The sequence below is a fragment of the Lissotriton vulgaris genome, chromosome 12 (assembly GCF_964263255.1).
Source record: "Lissotriton vulgaris chromosome 12, aLisVul1.2, whole genome shotgun sequence".
In the NCBI taxonomy this organism is placed as follows: Eukaryota; Metazoa; Chordata; class Amphibia; order Caudata; family Salamandridae; genus Lissotriton; species Lissotriton vulgaris.
In genome coordinates, this window is record NC_141700.1 from 693,215,137 (window position 1) to 693,238,932 (window position 23,796).

The 23,796-nt window shown below is 39.9% G+C and overlaps 1 protein-coding gene across 1 annotated transcript; it reads right to left on the bottom strand.

Moving 5' to 3' along the window:
* Positions 1 to 3,795: 3,795 nt before the first annotated feature.
* LOC147678011 (short-chain dehydrogenase/reductase family 42E member 1-like) lies at positions 3,796 to 16,086 on the bottom strand. Its single transcript, XM_086945887.1, has 2 exons — positions 15,456 to 16,086; positions 3,796 to 6,630 (listed from the first exon to the last, which is right to left on the bottom strand). Exons 1-2 carry the CDS (start codon positions 15,521 to 15,523, stop codon positions 5,544 to 5,546), a joined length of 1,155 nt encoding a protein of 384 aa, XP_086802013.1. The 5' UTR covers positions 15,524 to 16,086; the 3' UTR covers positions 3,796 to 5,543.
* Between the last annotated feature and the right edge of the window lie 7,710 nt (positions 16,087 to 23,796).

Below are 23,796 nucleotides of genomic sequence, written 5' to 3' on the forward strand. Positions count from 1 at the left end.
GCCAAGTATATATTTGTCGTGTTGAGAAAAACTACAGCAGATTAATTCTGTTCCTTTTTTCCTGTTAACAAGCACTAACCCTAAATATGGAAATTATTAATAAATTAACATCATCACATTAAGCAACACATGTTATGTTCACAGACCTTTAAAAGCGGCTGTGTATAGTAATTATTTGAGCCAAAGCATAACACTTACGGTTCCAGTTCATATTGTGGTTATTGCCGTAACAGCAGCCAATCAGAACAGAGGAAAGAAATTGATTATTAATTCCATCCAAACCCAGTACCTTTCCTTTTATGAAGCAGAAATTAAGAGCGTATTCATCAAGTTAGAGAATATAATTGATTTGTTTTTATTTTTGGTGACATTCAAAGAAAAAAAATATACCCACCTGTGTTGAAAATACTCAACATATTGGAATATAGTAATGGATATTTAAGCATATTCAGGAAAAAGCCAGTGCCAGTGCCAGCGTCCACAAATCCCCATTGTGAACTCATTTTATTCTTCATGTGAACTGCATCAAAAAACTCCTTTTAGCCCAACCACTGATGGCATGATCCCGAAGGTCCCATAAACATGGACAAATCAGCTAATTCTACAAAATAGAAATAAACTCAAAACTATAGGTTTTATAGCACCTGTAATAAATGAACTCAAAACTATAGGTTTAGTGGCACCTGTAATATGTTGTAAAAACTATGGGTGCAAACCTAGTGAGAGAAGAGAAAGCCATGAAGAGAGAAACAGCTCATGACAAAGTAAAAAGACAAACTAAAACAACAGGCAGTGGGTTTACAAAACAAAGACCTCAAAGTTGAATTGAGACAATATTAGAACATTGGAATGTTGGGAGCTCCATTGAAAACAATGGAGTGTTCTGGGCTTATAATGGCTGGTATAAGCCTGGAGCTCCAACATTCCAATGTTTCTTTGCTCACCGCTCTGGCTGTGAACAAAGGCTTCAGGGAGCCTGAGGGGATTCCAAACCCCTCACACTTCCAAAAGGCTTTGTTTTATTGTTAGAACATTCTGTCCTCTAGTGACAGAATGTTCTAATAGCCTTATAGCCCTTCGTAGATGGGCTATACCGCTATTAAAGTCCCTCTCCCTTGTTAAAGGCCCTCGCCTTCGGCTCGGGGCCTTTAACGCTGGAGAGGGCCTTTAATAGCCGGTATAGCCCTCTACGTCGGGCTAGAAGGCTATAATGTGATCCTTTGGTGAACGGAAGTGGAGATATGATCTTGCACTAGTGTAATCAGAGAATTCTCGTCCGCCTAAACCCACCAACGGATTTGGCAAAAATGAAAGTATCTTATGGCACTAGCAGATTTCTATGATGTGGAGTAAACATCACATACACCAAGATGCTTTTTCAAGCTATAATAGGCATTAAACGCAGTAGATTGTTTCTTACATTTCATCTGTGGTTCCAAAGAAAGTCAATGTAGAACCATGAGGGTTGGTGCAATCCGTTCATGGTGCTACACCATTCACATCAGAAAGGCTTCTGAATCTTGTACACTTTGGAGCTTCAAAATAAATTCCTTAGGCAGTCTATGTAGATGATAACTGAATATTGTAGACCTGAAATCCAATGGTAATAGATGGAGTGTGAGACACATCTGTTAGCAAGCACTGTTGACAATAAATAGCGTTGCCATCGTTTTATGAGCATCATCCTCTGCTTGTGCAAACGCGCCAATCTACAATATCAATATATTAGCAAGGGTTGGCCTGTAGAGGATGAAAGCCTTTTTCAAATCCAACCACAAATTTACAGGGTCTACATTTTCTCAATACTCTCTCCTGCCTCTGCACTGCTCTTTACAGTTCTATCTCTTAGTAAGAGGAGGATGGCAGGTGTCATCCAGGGCTTCACCCATATGCAGGTATTTGCCCAACAGAAATATGTCTGCTTTTCATTTCCAGTTTCTTAACCTCTAGTCAGACTGACTCACAGGGCTAGTTAACCAGACTCAAAGCAGGCTGACAAGTCTACATCCTTTGTTACCAAAGTCTACCTTTACGGATACAGCAATAATCATACAACGCAATGTTTTAAAATCTGTGATCAACCAAAGAGGGGAATGATTTATCACAGAAATAAACCATTTTGAAGTTCCCAAGTATTAGAAAAGGATCATAGGTTATAGCAATACATACTGTATGATAACCTCAAACTCTGCCTCAGAAATCACTACAAAGAGTAGGTGAGAATACATAAGGAACTCCGAAGAGAAATGAAGCTACTTTGAGATGCATGGAATACGAAAAAGGGAGATCAAGCCCATCGGTGAAAGGCCATCACATCACCCAATAGAAAGAAGGTATGTCCTAATGATGACATCACCATGTGTAGACAATGCCATCAATGTGTGCTCTGTGGCTATCTCACAAAAGCTGGAACCAAAATAAAACATAAATAAGATAGTTTTTATATTCAACAAAAATACTGTGACTAACATTATTTCTGGGGGCCCTATTAGAGATGTACAAATGCACTGCAGGGTGTGGAGTACCATCTGCATGCAAAACATGCATTGGAATCCGTCACAGAACACTGATCAAAATAGTTTACTCTCTTTATTTCTACAGAAAAAATGCAGATACATGCACAATAACTGACTTTTCACTTTTGTGCTGTGGCATTCGGGGAGATACATTTACTGTACATTTCCTACTACATAAGCTTTGTCCAGGATCAAACTGGCCTATAGAGCAATCAGACAGTGCCTGCTGGGCTGGTCTGACAGGTCAATGTGTGGGACATACTTCCCCGCTGTTTGTGGGCCTGTTGTGTGATCTGCTAGACCGGGTTTCCTACTGATTTCCATGATATTAATTATGAGCATTGCCTGTAGCAAGCCCAAATCCATGCAGTCTCTCATACCTTGTAACAAACTTATGTAACATGTCTTTACAAGTTCAAAACTACCCCAATTTGCAACCATGGTCCCCTTTGTTTTAGCTATATAATTCATTAATGGGGCCCACTTTTATTTTGCTGCTGGGGACTATTTCTTGTCTCAGTCTGACCCTAGCTTTGTCTCCTGTTCCTACACCAGTGTACATACCAATGAGGAGCAGCCAGCTGATTTTGTGCTTAATGATGTACTATACAGACTTAAGAAGCAACCCAAGGTTAGGTCCAAATGTCCTTTTTAGGAAAATGTTTAATGATTAAGTTGAACTATAATAAATGTTTTGGCTAAAGGAAATGTAGTCGATGGAAACATCTAAAGCACAGACAACCAAGAATAAAAATTGTGTAGAACCATTAGGGGTGCTTTACCTCAAACTAATGTAGCTGTTGTTTCTTTTGTTGTAGATCAATTACTCTGTTGCTGACTCATTTAAATGTGGCTATTTGAATACTCTCTGGAGAAAAAAATAATATCCGTTTATCTTTTTTTTAATTGTTTAGTTTTTCAGTTTGTAAAAAGTGTAAATTCTATCTTTACAGACTGTATTTAGCCAGATATATTACTGCAATTTTCTCTTTTATATTGTAAAAAAAATATTTACTGATTCCTAGAATATATAAGGGATAAAGTACCCCCTGGCGTACATTATAAGGATATTGCAAGCCACCAGGCGTTCCATAGCCCTATAGAGAACAAGGCCTAAGGCTGAGCTCCTTTATAAGATTATGAAACTCTGAGGTTACTTGATATATCCTTATAAAATATGCCAGGGGGTACTTTATTCCATATGAAACATGGTCACACCATTCCACTTCCCACAAACCACATACAACCTTGGCACGTAATGTTTGCAAGCATGAAGAATAGAATTAGAATCTCTAGTGCGAAATGTAACACATCAAAAACCTGTTAGATATTTATTGCAAACAGATGTTAGAAACAGATTGATATAAGACAATAAAAAAAACTAAACAAAGCTGAACTAGCTCGGAATGTGTGGAGACATGCAGAATGGTTCTAGCTTTTCTCTATCTAAGGAGTGAAAAAAATAAACATAATAAATAAATAAACATATTGTCTCTGCTTGTCATTGGAGATATTAAAAAAGAGTAGAAGATAGAAAAGCAATTTTACACTTTCTTTGCTGTTAACAGATGCTTCAATTATTCTCTGTGATCAGGCTTGCCATTCACCAGGGCTTCTGGCTTTGGCATCTAGCATTGTGACCTTAGAACTCAACTATAATCAGTGCCACTAGAATAACACGATTGTGCTGTTTTTCACATAATAGTGTTTTGCCACATAATCCATTATCTGCTGTATAATCTGCAGATTGTAACAAAAAAATAGTTTCCAGCTCAAATGTTGCTTATTGCTATATTTGGGTGTTGAAGTGGTAGTAAGGAGGTGTAACCTATGCAGAGACAACAAACAAATGTAATATTGTGCAAATAATGAAGTAATCTTATCATAGAATGTGCCACATTACACTGCATAACTTTTCTTTACAAACTGCATAATTTAGTCAACCATGCCTCATAATTTCGCCTCCCTTTCCACATAATTCCAATGGCCCAGGCTGTAATAATTTACACTATTAGTTTTCTGACTTCTTTTCTTTATATTCGGTAACTGGGTGCATCACAAGTCTACAGTTAAAAAGAAGTTAAAGACTGACATTTATACAGAGGTTACAGAATCCTATCTATAGTATACATAATATACTTGGGTCAGAGAAATCAGAGTTTGTTTCTTTAAATTGTAAATGTTGTAGTATTTTAATATGCTTTACAGGCCTAGCCTACAACTAACATTGATCAGGCTACATATCTACATTTTCTTTGGCCTTCTCTTAACTGGCAGTGTCAAAGGTCAGTAGGTTTACAGGCTCTGTGGAATAAATCACTCACGACAATTTACAACCAGATAGGGCTGCCAAGTCCAATAATCTTATCCTCAACTTTAAACAGTTGCAAAGGGGTTTTTATGAACTCAAACTTGGTCAAATGTTAGATCCCCATACTGGGATGCACTGGTAGAAGGTGCTTCTGTGAAGGTTCTAGTACAGTGACCAGGAAGGCACATTTTTGCTGAGAAAAATACAACTCTAGCACTTTAGCAAACATAAGATGATCAAATGTTTCTCTGCAATTCACAAAAAGATTATATCTTGTGACTTGACCCTGATTTACCTACCACATTGTTTTAGCACCATTCAACAAAACCTTTCCAATACCTCCCAACAACGCCATGCACACTTTTAGCACACAGGAAAACAGACAATCATAAGAGTGTCAGTCAGGATGAGATGTTATAAAGGTTACAAGAAATGTAACGTCACAAACAAATCCTGAATTCATAATCTGAAGTATTGTGAATCCTAAATTGTGTGAGCCTAAAATTGCCCCAGTAGCATTTCTTTTGGAAAATACTGAATGTTTGTTGCTAAAAATCAAGCATTTTAAATCATTTACAAAATTTCCATAATCATAATTCATTACATCAAGACAGAGGATGACAATTTCAGGAAACTGGCACATTTCACTCGCTTAGAAAAAGTTACAATACTTCGAAATAGTTTAGAGGACTAGCAGTAGAGTTAAGTAATGACTGCTAGAGATGCCAAGCAAGAAGCATCAGTGCTAACAGCACTACACATATTTTATTCCAAGTCACATTATTTTGGTTATTTTTAGGTTCCTTCCTCCCATTCCCAAGGTGTTTAAAGCATTCCACTGCTTCATGAAGGCTATATGGTTGCGCTTGATAACCTAGTTCCTTTTTGGCTTTCTCCATGCTGAAGTAATGGGTGACCCCCATTTTGTACACCTCAGTGCATGTAAAAAGTGGCTGAAAGTTGTAAAAACGACTTACAAGAGAGTGAACAATTTCTGATAAGTATGCAAAGAAATAGACAAGACACATAGGTAGGCGTAATGTGGGGACGGTGTAGCCAAGGCCTTCCACAAAAGGTCGGAAAAACTCAAAGCTGTTCACAGGTCTAGAATCAGAAATGAAATATGATTGGCCAGCAGCTATATGGTCTTTTTCTTCTTTCAGAGCCTCAGAGGCCAAAATATGAGCTGAAATTAGATTATCTACATGAACAAATTCTACCAAGCTGCTCGGATCGCCATACACAAACTTAAAGAGTCCATTCTCGAGGTAATTGACTACTCTTGGGAGATGCCTCTGTTCCCCAGGCCCGTAGATCCCTGCTGGTCTAAGAGCACATGTGCGTAGCACACCAACCTGTCCTTCAAGCTTAGTGTTGTTTGCTTCAAGAACGTTCATCTCTGCTAAAGCCTTGGTCCGTGAGTAGTGGTCTTGATAGAGGTGCAGAGGTAGGTATGGTAGAGATTCATCTCCATTTAATATAACTTGACCCCCAAAGACAACATTGCAGGTGCTTGTGTAGACAAGCCTTGAAACGCCACGTCGGATGCAAGATTGGATGACATTTGCTGTACCTTTCAAATTCACACTCTCTATCAGACATCTGTTGAACTGCTCTCTTCCAGACATCCCATAGGATGCAGAGTGGAACACACAGCTCACACCAGTGAGTGCTTTCTCCAGATCAGCGAGGCAGCGAACATCTCCTTCAACAAACGTCATCCCCGCCGACAATGGATGGACTGGTTTCCGTATATCAAAAAGAATCACATTAATGCCTTTTTTGTTCAGAGCAACACCTAACCTGCAAAACAATGATTACACATCAGTGAACGGCATGAGGGAATGATTCCCACAGTTTTAAAATCTAACAATCGTTCTGTGGACCAGCAATTCCCTTTTCAAGTGATTTACATGATCACTGGCTTGGTATAGCTTAGACACTATACATACAATGCTCAAGGGTATAGCTTTCTCAGTGAGATATTGGAGGTGTGAGTTGGAAACTTTCTAACTAAAAAACAGTATGCCAAAGGGTAGAGGGATGACCAAGATTTGGGATACACTGTTCCCATGAGGAACAGGTTATAACTGATTTGCATTAGGTGGTCCTCTGTCTAAGTTACTGATCAAAATAAATGAACAAGTTAAAACCTTTTAGTCAATCGAGGACAATGATAAAAATCAACTAAGGCATAGGAGACTTAAATCCAACTCTCAAACTCAGAATGCATTTATTTGGTGGTCACATCCCAAATACCATAACCCCCACCTGTGAAGCTACGCCCCTGAAAATATGGTTATCTTGGCCCCTTGATATACATCAGTGAACAAATTGTTGTCCAGATTTTTTGGGGGGATTTATGTTTTTTTATCATTAGATAAGTGATTTAGCTTGGGTGAACATGGCTAATCCGCGATTGAATTTTATGGACATTTTTTAAAATGGCGAATCTGTTACAGTGCTGATGTAATATTTTAGGCACCATGAGACCTATATACTACAGTTTGGTGTCAAAACATATATTTTGGAGGTCAAGTAGTCTTATAGATACAGAAAATAACTCTTCTGAGCAACCCTTCCTCCATTTGGTGGTTCTGTAATGATGTGATTTAGCCTTCATATAGGTAATTAAATTTAACATTGTTTTTGTTTCAGGTTTTCAGTTGATTCAAAATCGTAAACATGAGTGAAGCAGGTGGCAGCAGAGGATCTTTACCCCCTGACAGAGTGTTGCTAACTACAAAACCTGAGAACTCGGCTGGAAAGAAGAGAATTCAAGATGCTGTAGAAATAGAGCAAGATAAATTTCACAAAAGGTTGAAACTGATGGGTGAAGAGGATCAAATATTTTATCATTGTAACAACACGTGCTACATGTTGTATACAATGGAAAAAGCCTGGAAAAAATGTGTCAAAAAATAGCAGAAACCATTGAAGGACAACAAGAATCCGAGTCTGCTGAGAAAGCTATGACAACCAAATCCATATGTCCATCTACTTAGAAGATCAATTGCTACCCCTTGTTTACCTCCAAAAACTAATCGGAAAGCAGAGTATCTTCAATGTATTATCTGTGGTTTAGCCAGAACAAGGGTCAAAGGATTTGACAAAATTACAGAGTTTTTGAGTCTCAAAGAGCAAACAAGTTTTTATCTGCAGGTAGTTTTTTTCCAAGATTACGTTTTCAGCCAGGTATCTGATCTAAAAAGCGAGGTGACTGTATTTGCAGCGGATTTGTATGCCCAACCAAACTGCATGCATGCATGCATACATTAAAAAATGTACAATGAGCTCCCAACAGCAACGTAACTGCCATTCTTCAATTAATTTTGCACTCTTTGAAAAAACAAATGTAAGTTTTAAAGTCACTTTTGGGTGCTGGCTATGAGTTCAAACTCAGTGAAATCAGAGAAATAATGGTCAACATTGATGAAACTGTATTGATCCATAATAACAAAATTAAGATTTTTCTGGTGAGAATGTACAATGACAGAATTTGTTTTTGTCAGGCTAACAATATAATGCACCACTTATGGTGTTCTCAGCTGATATGACTCCTAAAGTTCTTGCTGCCTAAAAAAGATCACAGGAAGCAGTAAAATCAGCAGGAACAATTTTAGAAACATCCTGAAAGATTTAGATTTTGGACTTAATGAAAATCTTTGTGATGCCCCAAAGCTCCGCAAATCACGGGAGTCAACAAGCATACTTGATGTTTTCTTAACATTTTTTACATCATTGTTTAATATCAGAAAAGTAAAACTGTTACAAAATAAAGTTCTGGAGTTCAGAACAGAAGCTGAGAACATTGATGATGGCTTTGAAGATATAAGCTAAGAAGTGGAAGACAAACCCATGAACCGACAGGCTTATGCTGTGCAAATTATCTGTCTCTTCCAAATCATGTTTTATTCTTTACATCACGGCAAAAAGAAAACTCCGCTACACATGATGACTGCCCATGCAGTCTATGAGAAGTGCCAAAGTAGAGAGCTAATCCCTTCAATGAAAAGGATTTGTGTGTCAACAAGTTATAATGCCATGGCATGGAGCAGGAACTTGTTCAGAGCTCATGCTGTAAAATCTTGTGAATCCAACAACACATCACTTCCAAGTCACTTTACCAGGAAAGGATTTACAATTACTTCTCTTGATAAATTTGATTTTGAAGGGAACTCTTCTTTGTCTGAAACATCCAGCACACATGACACTACAAAGGTTCTTTTTCAAGACTGCACCAATAAAGTAGATGGTGTAAAACGTGCTTTGTCATCTGTAGGCATCAACAAACACAGGTGCAAACTTATAACCCAACTGCCTTGCCGCCGAGTGTAAAATTCCTACAAGCCATTACCAGATCCCAGTATACCAGAAAGTTTAAAAGTGGCTGAGGACATGGATCTTCCTCTAGCTGATGCTGTGGTCTGCAAAGCTGGTTTAACTGAATTTATCATATTGTTTATTTGATGCGGACAGAAAGAGGAAGAAAAGCCAGTTCCTCCATGGTCTTGAATTCATGCTCTGATCTCCCACTGAATAAGGTTGGGTTTTTGCCAGTAATTCCAACTCCAGTCACAAAATATACAACATTATACACAGCTCTAAAAAAATTCTAAAATCTGCTTGTTCAGATTGAAGACCACTCTATCCTGCAAATTTTCAGCCATGAAGATGTTTTCCTTATTGTAGGTGACATTTTCATGAGCAATCCAGTAGAATTTGATGAATTTTATCCAATGATGGGCGTTTTCCAAATGACAAAAGGTGTGTTGCTGGGTGCAAGAAGGTATCTCAGTGGATGGTGGCATAGACGATGAGCTTATTGAGGCTGAAATCTTTGGAAGCTAAACTGCCCAGGCAGTTTTGATAGGAACTCATTATGTTAATTTGTTACAAGGTAAGCTCATCATATATGAGGCTCTAGAAACATTGCATTGGAATGCTTTCTGGAACAAAAATGACCAATTAGGTTTTCCATAACTTCTCAGAAGTGAACAAGGCACAGGGTACACTTTTTTTCAAAAGACATAATGCAAAGTCAGGCAATGTTCAATACACTTAGTTCAAATTCAGAAAACCTGAAAACTAAGTTAATCAGAAAATGTGAAGAAAAATCTGAACTTTGCAAGTTCTGGGGACATGTTTTAAAGATGATAGCGCTAGTGAAAAACTTGGGACAAGCTGATGGGGAAGGTGATTGTGAGCTGCATGTGAAGACTACGGAGTCACTGATTACTGTGTTTTGCAAATTCGATTGCATAAACTACCTGAGATATGGGTCCTGGTACTTGAGAAGAGAAAAACCATACCTCTACAGAAAATTCATCCAAAGACATTTTGTGGTGAAAGATAGAGAGGGAAGGTTCAATGCTGTGCCTCCAGATCTCAAACTGGAACGGGCAATCCAGAGATCACAGAAAAGCTCAAAAAGAATTGTTTGTCAGACATGTAACAGTTAATTTGTTGCTGAATGGCAGTTAGTGTATGATGAAGTCCTCTCTATTGGCAATGTTTTTAGAGAGATAACAAGTTCAAAATTAATGGACCATCTTGAAACTGTTCCTCACCAAAAACTTGTGGGAAAGAGAGGGGAACGTTTTAATAAACACGATGACAGCTTTCTTAAATTCATTCAGCAACAAGGAGCCCCCTTTGAAATGATTGAGTCTATGCAACTACTCAACTTCGTGATCAAACAATATTGGATAATGATATGAACACATGCCTACTATGGGCCCGATTTCGATGTAGTCAGGAATGGCTCCATCCGTCTGTCGGAGCCCTCCTGCCTGCATCGGAAACTGCATGTTAGGATTCCTTTCCGACCGAGCCATTCAGATGGGCTTGGTCAGAAAGGAATTCAACTCAGTTTTCTGAATGGCCTCTGACAGGCTCAGAGAGTTTGTCTGCCATCAGGAAGCCCTGAAGTAATCCCCCGGCCAGCTCTTTCCGACCGAGGAAGTACAATGGCAGTTTCCCACTGGCTTTCTGTGCCGGCCATTCCAACACAGAAAGGCATTGGGAAACTGGCTTTTGGGGCCACCAGCTGGGCCCCCATTGGTGTGAGGCAGCCAAATAGGAATAGGGGCACCAATGGTGCCCCCCTGTCGATCCCTGCACCTGGTGGCTGCCACGGGGTGCAGGGTTGAACTGCACCTCTGCTCTTAACAATGTGAACATGCATTCTGTTCAGAATGCATGCTCCAATTGTTAAGTATAAGATTGCAAACCAACAGGGTTTGGTTGCATCCTACTTGCAGTTCTTGAACCAATGACAAGAGGTGTTCGGTTCCAGTTCCTTACCGATGTCGGACAAACTCCCGTCCGACATCAGAATCGGCCCCTAGGTGTCTTGGAACATAGATCAAAACTATACGCAGAACTGAATCAGGAGAGATTTGTATTGAAAGAGAAAAAGCTGTTCGACGTATTTATTAAAACTAAATGTCCCCGCTTTAATTGCCATAGTAAGAGTTGTGTTCAACCAGCCACTACAAAACACGTTACAAAAAACAACTTTTGCAAGCACATAGAGAGATCGATGTAGCAAAAGAAAGGTGTGAATTTAATAAGAACATTCTGTTGCATGATCATCTTCCAACAAACACACTATTTGATGGGGTTGCTGCAACCAAACCAGTGAAGCACTACTCATATAAGAGCTCAAAAAACTTTCACCTGAAGAATTTCAATTCAAACAGGTGTCCTCATTTCAAACTGCTGTTGTTGTGGACTATACCTTGAACTGCCTGTCAAAGAATGTGAGATAATCAGATGAATGTCTGCAAATAGAACAATTGACCTTGCTTACATGAAAAATGTGACACCTATACCTGTGCAACTTGATAAATTCTGGTCATCAACATTAAGCAAGATGAACTTGTAAATGTTAACTCGCCAAAACATTGCTGATGCTTCTGTGAACACTGAATTTCCAATTATTTCACTTGTAATGATTGTTAATGAGGTTTTGGTGCCTGCAGAGATCTATTTAAAAGGTATGGGCCATATTGTTCAAGAACTTAACACCAAATTGGAGAAAGCTGACCCATATGTTGTCCCACATGTTTAGTGGGTTAGTTGAAATGGTTCCAATTGAGTCATTGTATTGTCAAATGGCATAGCTTTATTGTTGTCTTACTTTGATTTGTTGCAATGTTCACAAGTCAAGCATTGTCAGAGTTATGAATACATTATGGAAATGGTGAGATAAAACAGTTAATCTCGCTTCATATCCCGTACAAGAAACTTGACCCAGAGATGAAAAGCAGCAACCCTATGCACACACATATACAGTTCAAGTAACAGTATATCGTAGGATTCGCGCGGAGTAGCAACAAGGTAAAGTAGCAGAAAGACGAAGAAGTCGTGTGTATGTGAAGGTCTTCAATTCTTTAATTTCATCATAGTGAAACAGCAGCCAGCCGACACGTGTTTCATCGCTCACGCGATTCTTCAGGGCTGGGAATAACAACAAATTTGTCTTAATACATAGCACCATTACGAATAAGTATTGGGTCATCAACCGTGCATGTAAGTTGGCAAGTTCAACTTCCTGGTGAGACTCCTAGTGAGAAACTAAAGACACCATGACCATTCAAAATATCATAGAATGTTGAGTGGCAGTGACTCTTTGTGAGCATGCATCTATTAGAGGTGACACACGTGAACCATCATGTTCAGACGGTTGTGCCAGAATCACGTGAATTAAATAAAGAAAAAGATGCCATAGAACTGTTTGTGGTTTAGAATCAAGAGAAGAATTCAGTGACAATATAATGTCTAGGAAAGGTGTCACCTGAGACTCGTAATATGCTAGGATATAAAAACATACCTCTGAGCTACTGAAATTCGCTGAGGTGGTCTGAGGATACATAAATTGAAGATATGGAGAAAGGAAGAAAAACAAGGGGAACGAAAGAAAAAGGGGGAATGCAAAGAGAAAGTAATATAAGAAATTTCAAAAAGTATATCCTTAAGTCAACTCTTGGTAGAATGAGAATAAAGGTAATAGCTCACCGCTCTGCCGGTGATACTTCCGACCCGGTAGGGCCCTTGACCAACGTATATCAAGTCCACAAAATATATATGTGTATATATGGTCAGTCACTGGAAGATAAATTAAGGAGCATATCAGAACTAAATTAAAACCCAAAGTTAAGTTTCTACTACATTATTGTAAGGATGGAAGTAGTATCAATATACTACGAAAAATATGAAAACACGCTTCTAGTGTTATAATTATATATTACGGGAATTACATTTAAAGAAAGAAATGCACAAAGGCATAATGGTGCTATGTATTAAGACAAATTTGTTGTTATTCCCAGCCTTGAAGAATCGCGTGAGCGATGAAACACATGTCGGCTGGCTGCTGTTTCACTATGATGAAATTAAAGAATTGAAGAACTTCACATACACAAGACTTCTTCGTCTTTCTGCTACTTTACCTTGTTGCTACTCCGCGTGAATCCTACGATATACTGTTACTTGTACTGTATATGTGTGTGCATAGGGTTGCTGCTTTTTGTTTAGGGTTTCCCCAGCTTGCTGGATAGACTGTTGAATGGTTTCATAGGTTTTCCATTCACCCAGTTGCACCACCCAATAACTTAATCTGTTGTAGACACATGCGCTTATACTCATAGCAGTGCGCCCAATCTTCTGACACCCCTAAACTTTTTGCTTACATCTATAATTGACCCAGAGATGACCAGTGTTCTTATGAAGACACATATTCTTATGGATGATGACACTAATGAGCAAAATTGGAACAAAGCTTGGAGCTTTAACTGCTGAACCTGTGAAGTTTCTAAAAGGAAACAAGTTCTGACTGTGACACATTTGATGATCTTCGGTACAGTGAGTTCAAGAGATCAGTCCCGCTAAGTAACCGTCCACTGATGTCATATTCTGTGTGTGGGCACATTAAAAGAGCTTTCTACATGATCAGAATATATGTAAATGTTTTGGATCAAGCATGTGTAGAGAAACGTCCATGTGAATTTGGTTGGTAAGATATTGGTGGGGAACTAAAGCCTACAAAATTTCTAAAGCCTCCACCCACAGAACGTACACGTACATGCACTTGCAAAACCTGTGCTACATGAAAAAAAGATGTTCCTGTCGGTATGCACTTCTCAAAAGTAAAATATTTTGCAAGTGTACCACAAGCGATTTCCGAAACAAATAAATAAAGTGAACAATGAAAATGTGTCTAAAACAGGAGTGATAAACATTTTTTTTTAATATTCAGATCATAAACATTGTTTGATCTATACATAAAACAATTAAAAATCATTATTATTTGTTTCATTTCTAAGAATGTCTCTTCTTCCTCTATTATAGCTGGGTTGTTCCGATGAGTAATTTTTTGTCTCTATAAGGCTACTAGACCCCCACAACATATGTTGTGACACCAAAATGAAGTATATCGGTCTCATGGTTCCTGAAATATTACATCATCACTGCAACACATCTGCGACTTTTAAAAATGTCGTCCAGAAAAAGTTGGCCTGGATCACCAAGGTCTACTCTAGCTAAATAACTTCTCTAATGATCCAAAAACACAATTCAAAAATGAAAATCTCTGGACAACAATATTTTTACTGAGGCATATCAGAGGGTTGTGATTATGTGCTTTTCTTGAACAAGCAATTGTAATTTGTGACTTTTTTTGTTAATTTAATTTAAAAAAACTTTATGGAATGAAGTTATTTATGGTCTATCAATGTCATTACCTATCGACAGTAAAAATATGAACTTGAGAAGTTACTGATTCTAAATTAACAGAAACCTATTTCTGAAAGAATGAGGTGAAATGTATCATTATGAAGAACTGACAAGAGAGAAAGGGAATTACCTCCATTTAATAGGTGGTTCTAAGAAACCTATTTTTTAAAGCATCTAGAGGACGACATTGGCTTGAACAACCAACCTAATTGGGGCAGACAGGTAAAAATCTTAGCAATATGTTTATTTTTGTTTCTTGTTTCATAGCTACTTCATATGCAGTGAATAAAGCTGCATATTACATTTTTATGATCTACATGGAACAGCTCCATAAAGGATACATCTTCATAAATTACACCTCAATTGCATAGTGTGCATTTCATTCCCAATGCATAAAACAGATAATTGGCATACCCAATATTTCTCTATGTGACCATACTTGGGTGTTAACAAGTGAATGGCCAAATGCTGGACAATTGGATGACTGGGAGAATCAAGTCAGCCTTGTACTGGACCATCTGCCTGTCATTTCCAACTTATTTCTTAATTTGCTTATCACACTGATCTATGAGTCAGGGTCCAAAGTTTTGAGGGTAGCATGCTACTCATCCACTGAAATGGCTTCAGATGGCCCTTGAGGTGTACAACACACTATATAAATTTAGTTGGAAATCAGATATTTTAAACTGGCTGTGCTTGTGAGGCTTTCATTCAAGATTACTAATGGAGGTTTCTAAACTGGCACTTACCTTTCTACCTTACGTGAATGTCAGCTTGACTCCTTGATCGTGCAATAAATTCTCTGATTCACTGTCACACAAGATACTGTCTACTAATTTCGAAATGTTTTCATTAAAACATTTTAAATCCATTGAAAACAAAACTATACGAACCGATAACCGAAGTACCCGCCTCCTCCGGTGATCATGACTGTTTCCTGAACTTTGGAGACTTGTGCCATGTCCCGTTTTTTGAAATTTTTAAATCAACTACACCTGGAGGTAGGAAACACAAGATAGTAAACTGTGAAGTCATCTGTACAGCTTCCCCAACAGATCCTCTGAATTCAGAATGTAATTACGGTGCATAATGTTCTGGAATAAACTATATACACAATAATTCCACCATAGGAAACACTCTTATGAACCATATCTTAACCTCTAGGGCTTGTAGGACCATCTAAGCACTGGAAATAGCAAGCAAATTATACTTCTATTGAAAATTGGTAAGGTCCTTCAATTGAAAAGGGTGGGAGGGTGAGGTCACACAGTCCCCACCCAAACACAAAGAATGGTATTTAGAAATAGTTATAACTCTGATAAATTAACAATATTTCTTCTCTTGCATTTTTTTGATTTTAATGCCCGTCACATAACTAGGTCACTTTCAATGTTTCAAAGCTGAAATCACACCAGAGAATAAAAAGTGCACTTAGCAAAATATCAGAGATAAACAATTATACAAAATAGAATGCTTGATATTCTTAATTTCACCCATCAACCGCGAAAGCACAGCAATGTCCCGGTTACGTCATCCCAGCGGTGAAGACCCGGGAAAACCTGCACACAGTCTAGTAGGCAGGGCCTGCGCCAGGCATGGGCAGTCTGCCAAGATTCACAGGGCTCCACACAGGTGTCCGCATATAGGTTTTCCTGAAACATGTCCTTATATAGGCACAATTCGCATTGCCCTTATATAGGCATAAGATCCCAATCCTTACCGTCAATGCAAACGTTCCAAGGCACCCACCAGGTATAAATATATCTTCCCTTGCCCAAGCAAGTAGGAGGAGACCTCGACTTTAGAGGAGCATGTGTCTCGGCCTGAAGTACTCACAATAGACGCTGTCATTCCTGCTCGCAGAGAATCCAGCTTCCAGTGTTCTGACTCCCTTGGTGGGGTGTTGAAGTTTGAGACCCAGAAAGAGATTCCCACCTCTCTCATTCTCAAGGTATGGAGCTGACTAGAACCTAGAATACTCTAGGCATACCAGACTTGGCATACCAGACTATAGTATACCATACTATAGAATACATCACCTACTTCTTACCTTATACTACACTTAGGTTAGGTACACTGGGGTAGAACTAGTTAGAGAAGCATCTTATGAGTACTTGCATTCTCAGCTTATGTTATTTATGTATATGAATATATGTGTCATAGCTAAAAGATCATTCTAGCGCAGTATTATTTCTTTCTACTGCTTACGCTGTAAATATTATATCTTGCATACTGTCTTACGATAGTAACAGCTCATATCTCTTAAACGAGAAACAAGAATGTTCAATAAATCCTTTTTATTGAAACACCCGTTAATTCTTTCTGTGTAACTCTGAGGAAACTAAGCATGCACGATTAGCTGAGTGAAACTGTTATCTGTTGTTTCCACGATTCTGAGAGTGTTTTCCGATTCTAAAGGGAAATAAAGTTGTCATGTTTCTGCAGTTGCCAGAAACTACTCCCTTCTTGTTTACAAGGAGTTTCTAGTGGCCTCTGAGTTAGCTGGCACACAAAGTAATTAATTTTAATATACTCCATAGGGGCATACTGACCTCGATCCTATGCCAAATCTATAGGGTATATTATTCCAATGCGCAGAGCCTCTTAGGGAAATAGGAACAACACTACAGCTCCTCTTGTGCCCTCCCTGCACAACAAATCTGCCAGGTGTAGCCAGACCTTGCACCTCACTCATCAAAGTACAAGGGAGATTGACTGGGAAGGTGGGGGTGAAGAGGAACACCCTGCACAGAAGTTCAGGGACTGGACAACCCTCCTCCTCACACCAACCTTCCACTCATGTGAAGCAAACTAAGTGTGATTACCAAATGAAGACTCACACTGCATATTAACATCCACTGAACTGTTCACACTGCCTGTCAAGTCATTCACAAACACCCAACACTGACACAAAGCCACATACTCATAGTATAGCCCTGCAGCAATGGAGGACAATGAATGGGCCAGCCAAAAGTGAAGTGGACAGTGCTGGAAAACCATGAAGCAAGCCACATAGCATCTGCAAATCACATGCAAGAGAAGGAACATATCACATCACCCTTAGGCCATCAAACCAGACATGGGTGGCACAGAGAGTAAAATTAAACCAAAGTGACCTCTGTGCAATAGCTCAGGGATACATCAAGGCAAGCCATGCAAAGGCACAGGAATATTAGGGAGTGTCTGAAGTCATACAGTGACCAGCCACACATCTGTGTCAACTTACTTGACATGGTAATGTCATCAGTACAATACACATGGCCCATTGTCACACTCCTTGACTGTCAAACACAAGTAGGACCTTCACACATACCCCTCCTCTTCCCACCTCATACCTGCAACTCTCTACACCTGTGAGAAACACACACAATGGACAAAATTATGTCCTGTGAGTTCAATGACAACCAATCACACTCCCTGTGGTGCTTCCACAAACATCACACTCACACTCAGGGATGCCTGAACCAATGCTGACACAGAAACAATATCCAAACACAAAGCTCACTAACATACACAGAAGTCCAACAAGCCCACACATGTGCAGCCATACAGTGGAAAGGCAATGTGAACCTAGACATAAAAGGAGTACATAACATTGTCACTCAGGGCCAATGCACAGACACCATACCTCAACACAAACAAGAAGTGCATCATCAAAAATCAATCATGAACACTAACTGGGATCAATGGGACAATCAGCTAACACAGACAGAGATACCACACCATTCATCAAGTGAACAGGGTGCCATAGTGTACCCCAAGCATGCACATGCACATTCCTGACAAGTGACAGGTCAAAAATAGGAGGACAAACCACCAATGGGCACACAAAACAAGCCCAGTAGCAAGAATCCACCTTGCTACATGTGACCGACACACAAGTAATGCACACTACACCTGCAACACTCGTCTGAATGTATCACACAGCAACAACTACTCACACACAATGTCATGCAAATAGAACATCACACACACATAGCATCTGTCAGTGGAAAGAGCCAACACAGCTCAAACACTGCATACATCCACAACAAAAACACAACGGATGCACATACCAATCCATCACATTGCAAACTCATCTGGACATCAGGGGGATGCATACCAAGCAAGTACACGGTAACATACACTCACAGCACTGCAAGCACACCAGGCAGTGTGTGCACACCAGCCAAATCAGTAGCCCACACATCTGAGTGCCACACCATGAACTCCCACAACACAAATCATCACAGCACACAGAAAACATCACACTCAGGTAGGGTCGCATTACCGCAGCAAACACACATACAGCTTAACCATCACCCACAGATGCACAACCAAGGGAAACCCAGGGGAAACAACTAGACTCGAGGACTGTGCTGCCCAAATATATGCACTGCACATGAGCAACTATGACAGCAAAACAGTAGAAGAAAATAACCCATAACTAATTGGGAAACTTTCCTGAGTGGCACATTCATCCTGAACACAGTTTAGCCTCACAAAGCATAGTGTCACACTATGAAGTTGTGGGAGGCTCACACTCTGGCAAGGCATGGGGTGGAAGACATGAGATTGAAGTGGTGTGTACGTCAGTAGTGGACAGGTGAGGAGTGTACAGTACACAAATACATAGAGGAGTCATCACAATGTGTAGGCATCAGAAGAACCTATAGGGAATGGCATGACTCCACATGCCACAGACCATACTGGAACCAAAAATTGGTCAAGTGACAGCAATGCATGAGAAAACTCACAAATAATGTCAGTGTGGCTGAGCAGCTCTGCACAGTGGGCACAAACAGAAACAAGACACATGGCTGACCAACAAAACACAACACAGACTTGGCAGGCACATACTCTGCATACTCACAACTGGCAGCAACAACAGGTATGTGTCCCCCAGGAATGCAAGGACACACCAACACACTGCATAGTGCACAATCTACAACTCCTACATGTGCCCACAATCTAAAAACACATGGCAGACAATTGAAACAAACAGGCACTCATAACCTGGATCATACATGTGTGTAGTCGGCATTGCAGAGGCACACACACAGCAACACTACTGACAATGACAGCCCATTCACATTGTATGACCACTCAAGTTCACATATTCAAATGTACCCATGTGACTAGGAAGACAGGCCTACACCCAATGACCACACATCAACACTGCTGTTCAGACATCAAGAAAGATACCACAGATAAGTTGGACACGGGCCACCCCGCAAGTAATCCTGTGGATAGAATTCATCTCTGTTCTCGTATTGCATCCTAACATGACATATGTCCAATTTAGCAACCCTGACCAAAGAATGATTAGGAGAAGAGTAGATCATCACACCAAACAATCATTGCACCCTCAAGCCTCAGAGTCAAGAAGAACTAAAGGGCCTTTTACCTCTGGCAAACTCTAAAAGAGTAAAATTAGCGATTAGCAATGTTAAAGTGGCATACAGATCATGTGTCACATGAAACCATACTGTTAGAAGTAAGAATGATAGGAACCAGAGTAGGTAGAAGTCCTGCTTTATTGGCCACTCACTCTCCACAACTAAACACAGGTGTCAACATTCTACTTTCAGCTCCCAGTGGGAGAAACCAAAGGAAAGGGAAAAGGAGGGGGCGAACGGAACATACCATTGGCAACAAGAGAAAGGTTACAACACACCTCCCTCCCTATATGATGAAACAGATGCAACATAGGGATACATATTTACCATTTGGGCCCTGACAACTTTGTCACAACTCCACCAGTGCCCATTGTCAAATTGAACTACATTGTTGAATGCCTTTACAATGCAACAAGCAGGGAAGAATTTACTTAGGCTATGAGGTTCCTTCACACTTCTCTTGATCTGCACCACATCACCTACTCTCCAGATGGGTGCTTTGACCCAATTCTTTTTGTTGTACCATTCCTTGTACTTAGCTTGGTGCAGGTCAACCTTCCTACCCACCTCTTCGGGGCTAGTATTCACAGCCCTTCCTCCACCCAACCTACTAGGGTTCCGTTTGGTGCACAGTTCTCTTCTCCTGAGGGAAACAAAAGGGGAGATCCCTGTTACCAGGTTAGGCGTGGTTTGGGGTGCCCACAAACAGTCACATAGGGATGTTTCCAGGTCACGACCGTTGGCAATGGCCAGTTGGATGTGCTCCTTGATTAGTCTGTTTGTCCTCTCAACTAGATCATTGGCTTTAGGACAATATAGGGCCAACAACACATGTTTGATGTTCAGATTCTCTAAAAACTCCTTCATAGGTTGGGACGTAAATTGCACACCATAGTCAGTGATAAGGATGGAGGGTATGCCCTCCTTTGAGAACACATCTTTGAGGAAATCCAGGACTGTATTAGTGTTTATGCGATGTACACATTTCTGAGTAACCCAATGGGAGGTGTAGTCCACTAGGACCAGCATGAACCTCTTTTGGACACCCAGGTTGTCCATGGGTCCAATTATGTCCATGGCTAGTTTACTCCAAGGTTTAAGGGGCACTGTGACAGGGGAAAAAGGGGCCTTGCATAAAGACTTAGTCAAAGTCAAAGTCAATTTTATTGTATAAAATTATTAAAAATCATTACAAAATGCATATTGACCATCATAAAACGTAAAACACTTTTTAAAGATATTTTTGGCAATTAAAACTGTTTGTCAAGGCAAAGTAAGTGTCAAACATTTCAGTTTTGAGGTATATTTCCAAGGTCAGCTTGCTGTAAGAGAGATTCGGCTTTCATCATAAATTTGACCCCCCTGCAGGCCAACATAGGACTTGATCCATCTAGCCATCGAATTACGGCTTGCCTGCAAGTCCGAATGTTCAGTTTGTTAAAAATGTTCTTTAAAAGACGTCTCCTCAGGTCCTTAAGTGCCGGACACACACATAGTAAGTGCGTTAGAGTTTCATTTCGGTATCCACATAGACGACAATGGGGGTCAGTATGACAATTTTTCCAGGCTGGTAGCAAGTCCTTTGAGAACTGTAGACCTAGTCGGTGTTTTATGTATCTTTGTTTTAACAAACTGTTAAAGTGGCTTTCTAAGTAGGTCTGTGGTTTTATCTAGGAATATGAATTAATCACAGTCCACCCATGTCGTCTTTTTGCGATATTTATCTTGTCTTCGAGATAGGATTCCAATTTTACCGCATTGTTTACAATTTTATCAAAGGTGGATCTATCTGGCTTCATGTCCCAAGTTTCTTCAATTCCTATGCAATTTAGGGATTGAGACAGGTAATCTCCCCAACTGTTTAAAACTTGCTGTTTCTGCTGGGTTTCGATTTCTTTCCAGCACAGATTGTCCAATGAGTTGGCTTCCGACAAACGTATTTTATGGCAGAGTTTCACAAAAGTTCCCATACTGCGAAACTTCTGATTTAGAAGACCAAATTCTAGACGGACCTGCGCCGGAGCCGACGAGTTTGGTAGGTTTAAGACTGCCTTGTATACTTTTGTTTGTAAGCTGTTTAGCAGCCCTGCTTCTTTGCCACACCAGGTGGCCAATGCGTATGACAAGGTTGGTAAGGTTTGAGCTTTTATTACTTTCAGCAGGTGTGAATAATTTGGACAACTTAGTTTCTTTTGTAATTGCCGGTATGCATAGATCAAAGACTGTGTTTTTGCTTTTAGCTCGGTTTTATGTTCTTTGTTCGTCGGACCTCGCCCCAGTTTCAAACCTAAATATTTGTATGATGTTTCCTCCTTTATTGGAGAACTATTTGCATACCATTTAAATACTTGCTTTTTTGGATCCACAATGCGAACAACTTTAGTTTTATCTTTATTCAGTTCCAGGCTTTCGTGCTCCAAATAAGTTGTCAAGTTGTTGATCGATCTTTGCAACCCTATCGGTGTTTGGCTCAGAACAACAATATCATCTGCATACTGCAGGAAAGGGATAGGGATTTTTGACATGTGGGGGGGATGGCATTCCCCGATCTCCATGTGGTTGACTATATCTGCCATGTACAGGTTGAATAAACTTGGGGCAAGTACGCAGCCTTGTTTTAGGCCCTGTTGTGTTCTTATTTCGGCCGTTACGCTGCAACCGTCTCCCAGTTTTACTCGAGCCCAGGTGTTGCTGTGCAGGACTATAATAGCCTCCAATAACTTCTTCGGGATACCCCATGATCTTAATTTTTCCCATAGCCGGGCTCTGTTCACTTTATCAAAGGCTGCTCGCAGGTCTATAAAGCAAGCATACAGTCTTGTTCCCCTTGTTGCTGCTTTTTCTTTCAAGAGCGCCAGGGTTGTCAAGTTTGTCAGAGTACCCGTCCTTGGCCGGAAACCAGTTTGGAACATTGGTATTATGTTCGTATCTTCCATCCAGTCCTGAAGGAGTGATAATAGGCATGATCCATATAGTTTTGCCTCGACATCCATTAGCGATATCAACCTGTAATTCCCTGGCTCGTTGTGGTCACCTTGTTTAAAAATGGGGTGAATTATGCTCCCGGTCCAGGATCTTGGTGGTTTGTTCTGATTGTAGATTGCATTAAAGAGTGGAGTTAAGTATTCTGCCCAAAATTCAGGTGAATATTTAAAGATAGCATTTGGAAGCCCGTTTGGACCCGCCGCACCCTCTTTTTTCAGGCGAATTATCTTATCTTTGAGCTGGGCTGTTGTTACTAGGGTGTCGGTCACGGCGTTCGGTAGTTTTTCTGATTTGCTGAGCTGTGAGTGTTCAGGATTGTTCTCGTTTCCACTACCCATCGATTGCTTCAGCTTGTCTCCTGGTGCATTAACTCGTTTTCCTATCAAGTTTTCTGCATGTTCGCTGTTTCTAATGCATACTTTGCACTCCAATTTACAGTAACTTTTCTTATCTCCCGACCTGTCACTGAACATCTTTTCGACATGCTGGGTCCATATACTTTCTCCGATACCTGCCTCCTGTTTTAGGGTGTTCCCCCTTGTCAGTTTATTGATAATACCCCAAAATGATCTGGCATTTTTGTGTTTGCTAGCGATTAGTAGGTTAGTCCACATTTCCTCTTGGTACAGTTTTTTTGCGCTACTCAGCATGATCTTATATTTCTTCCGCATAGCTTTCAATTCCGATTTGTTTGTTTTTTTACCACTTTTTATCAATAGTGCCTGCTTGCGGACTTCTCTTACAATTTTTCTTTTTTCTTCCCTTAGGGTAGTTGTGTACCAAGGCTTTTTGCCAGTTTTAAATCTTATTGAATTTTGATCTGTTCGTGGTGGGTTTCTTGTTACTGCTTCACATAGGTGTTCCCATGTTT

What these genes read in the sequence shown, in the direction of transcription:
- LOC147678011 (XM_086945887.1), bottom strand. Translation starts at nt 15,523, where the DNA reads ATGGCACAAGTCTCCAAAGTTCAGGAAACAGTCATGATCACCGGAGGA. An exon ending in GGCGGGTACTTCGGTTATCG is followed by an intron (nt 6,631 to 15,455) that starts GTTCGTATAGTT and finishes ATTGTTTTGCAG; the next exon opens with GTTAGGTGTTGCTCTGAACA.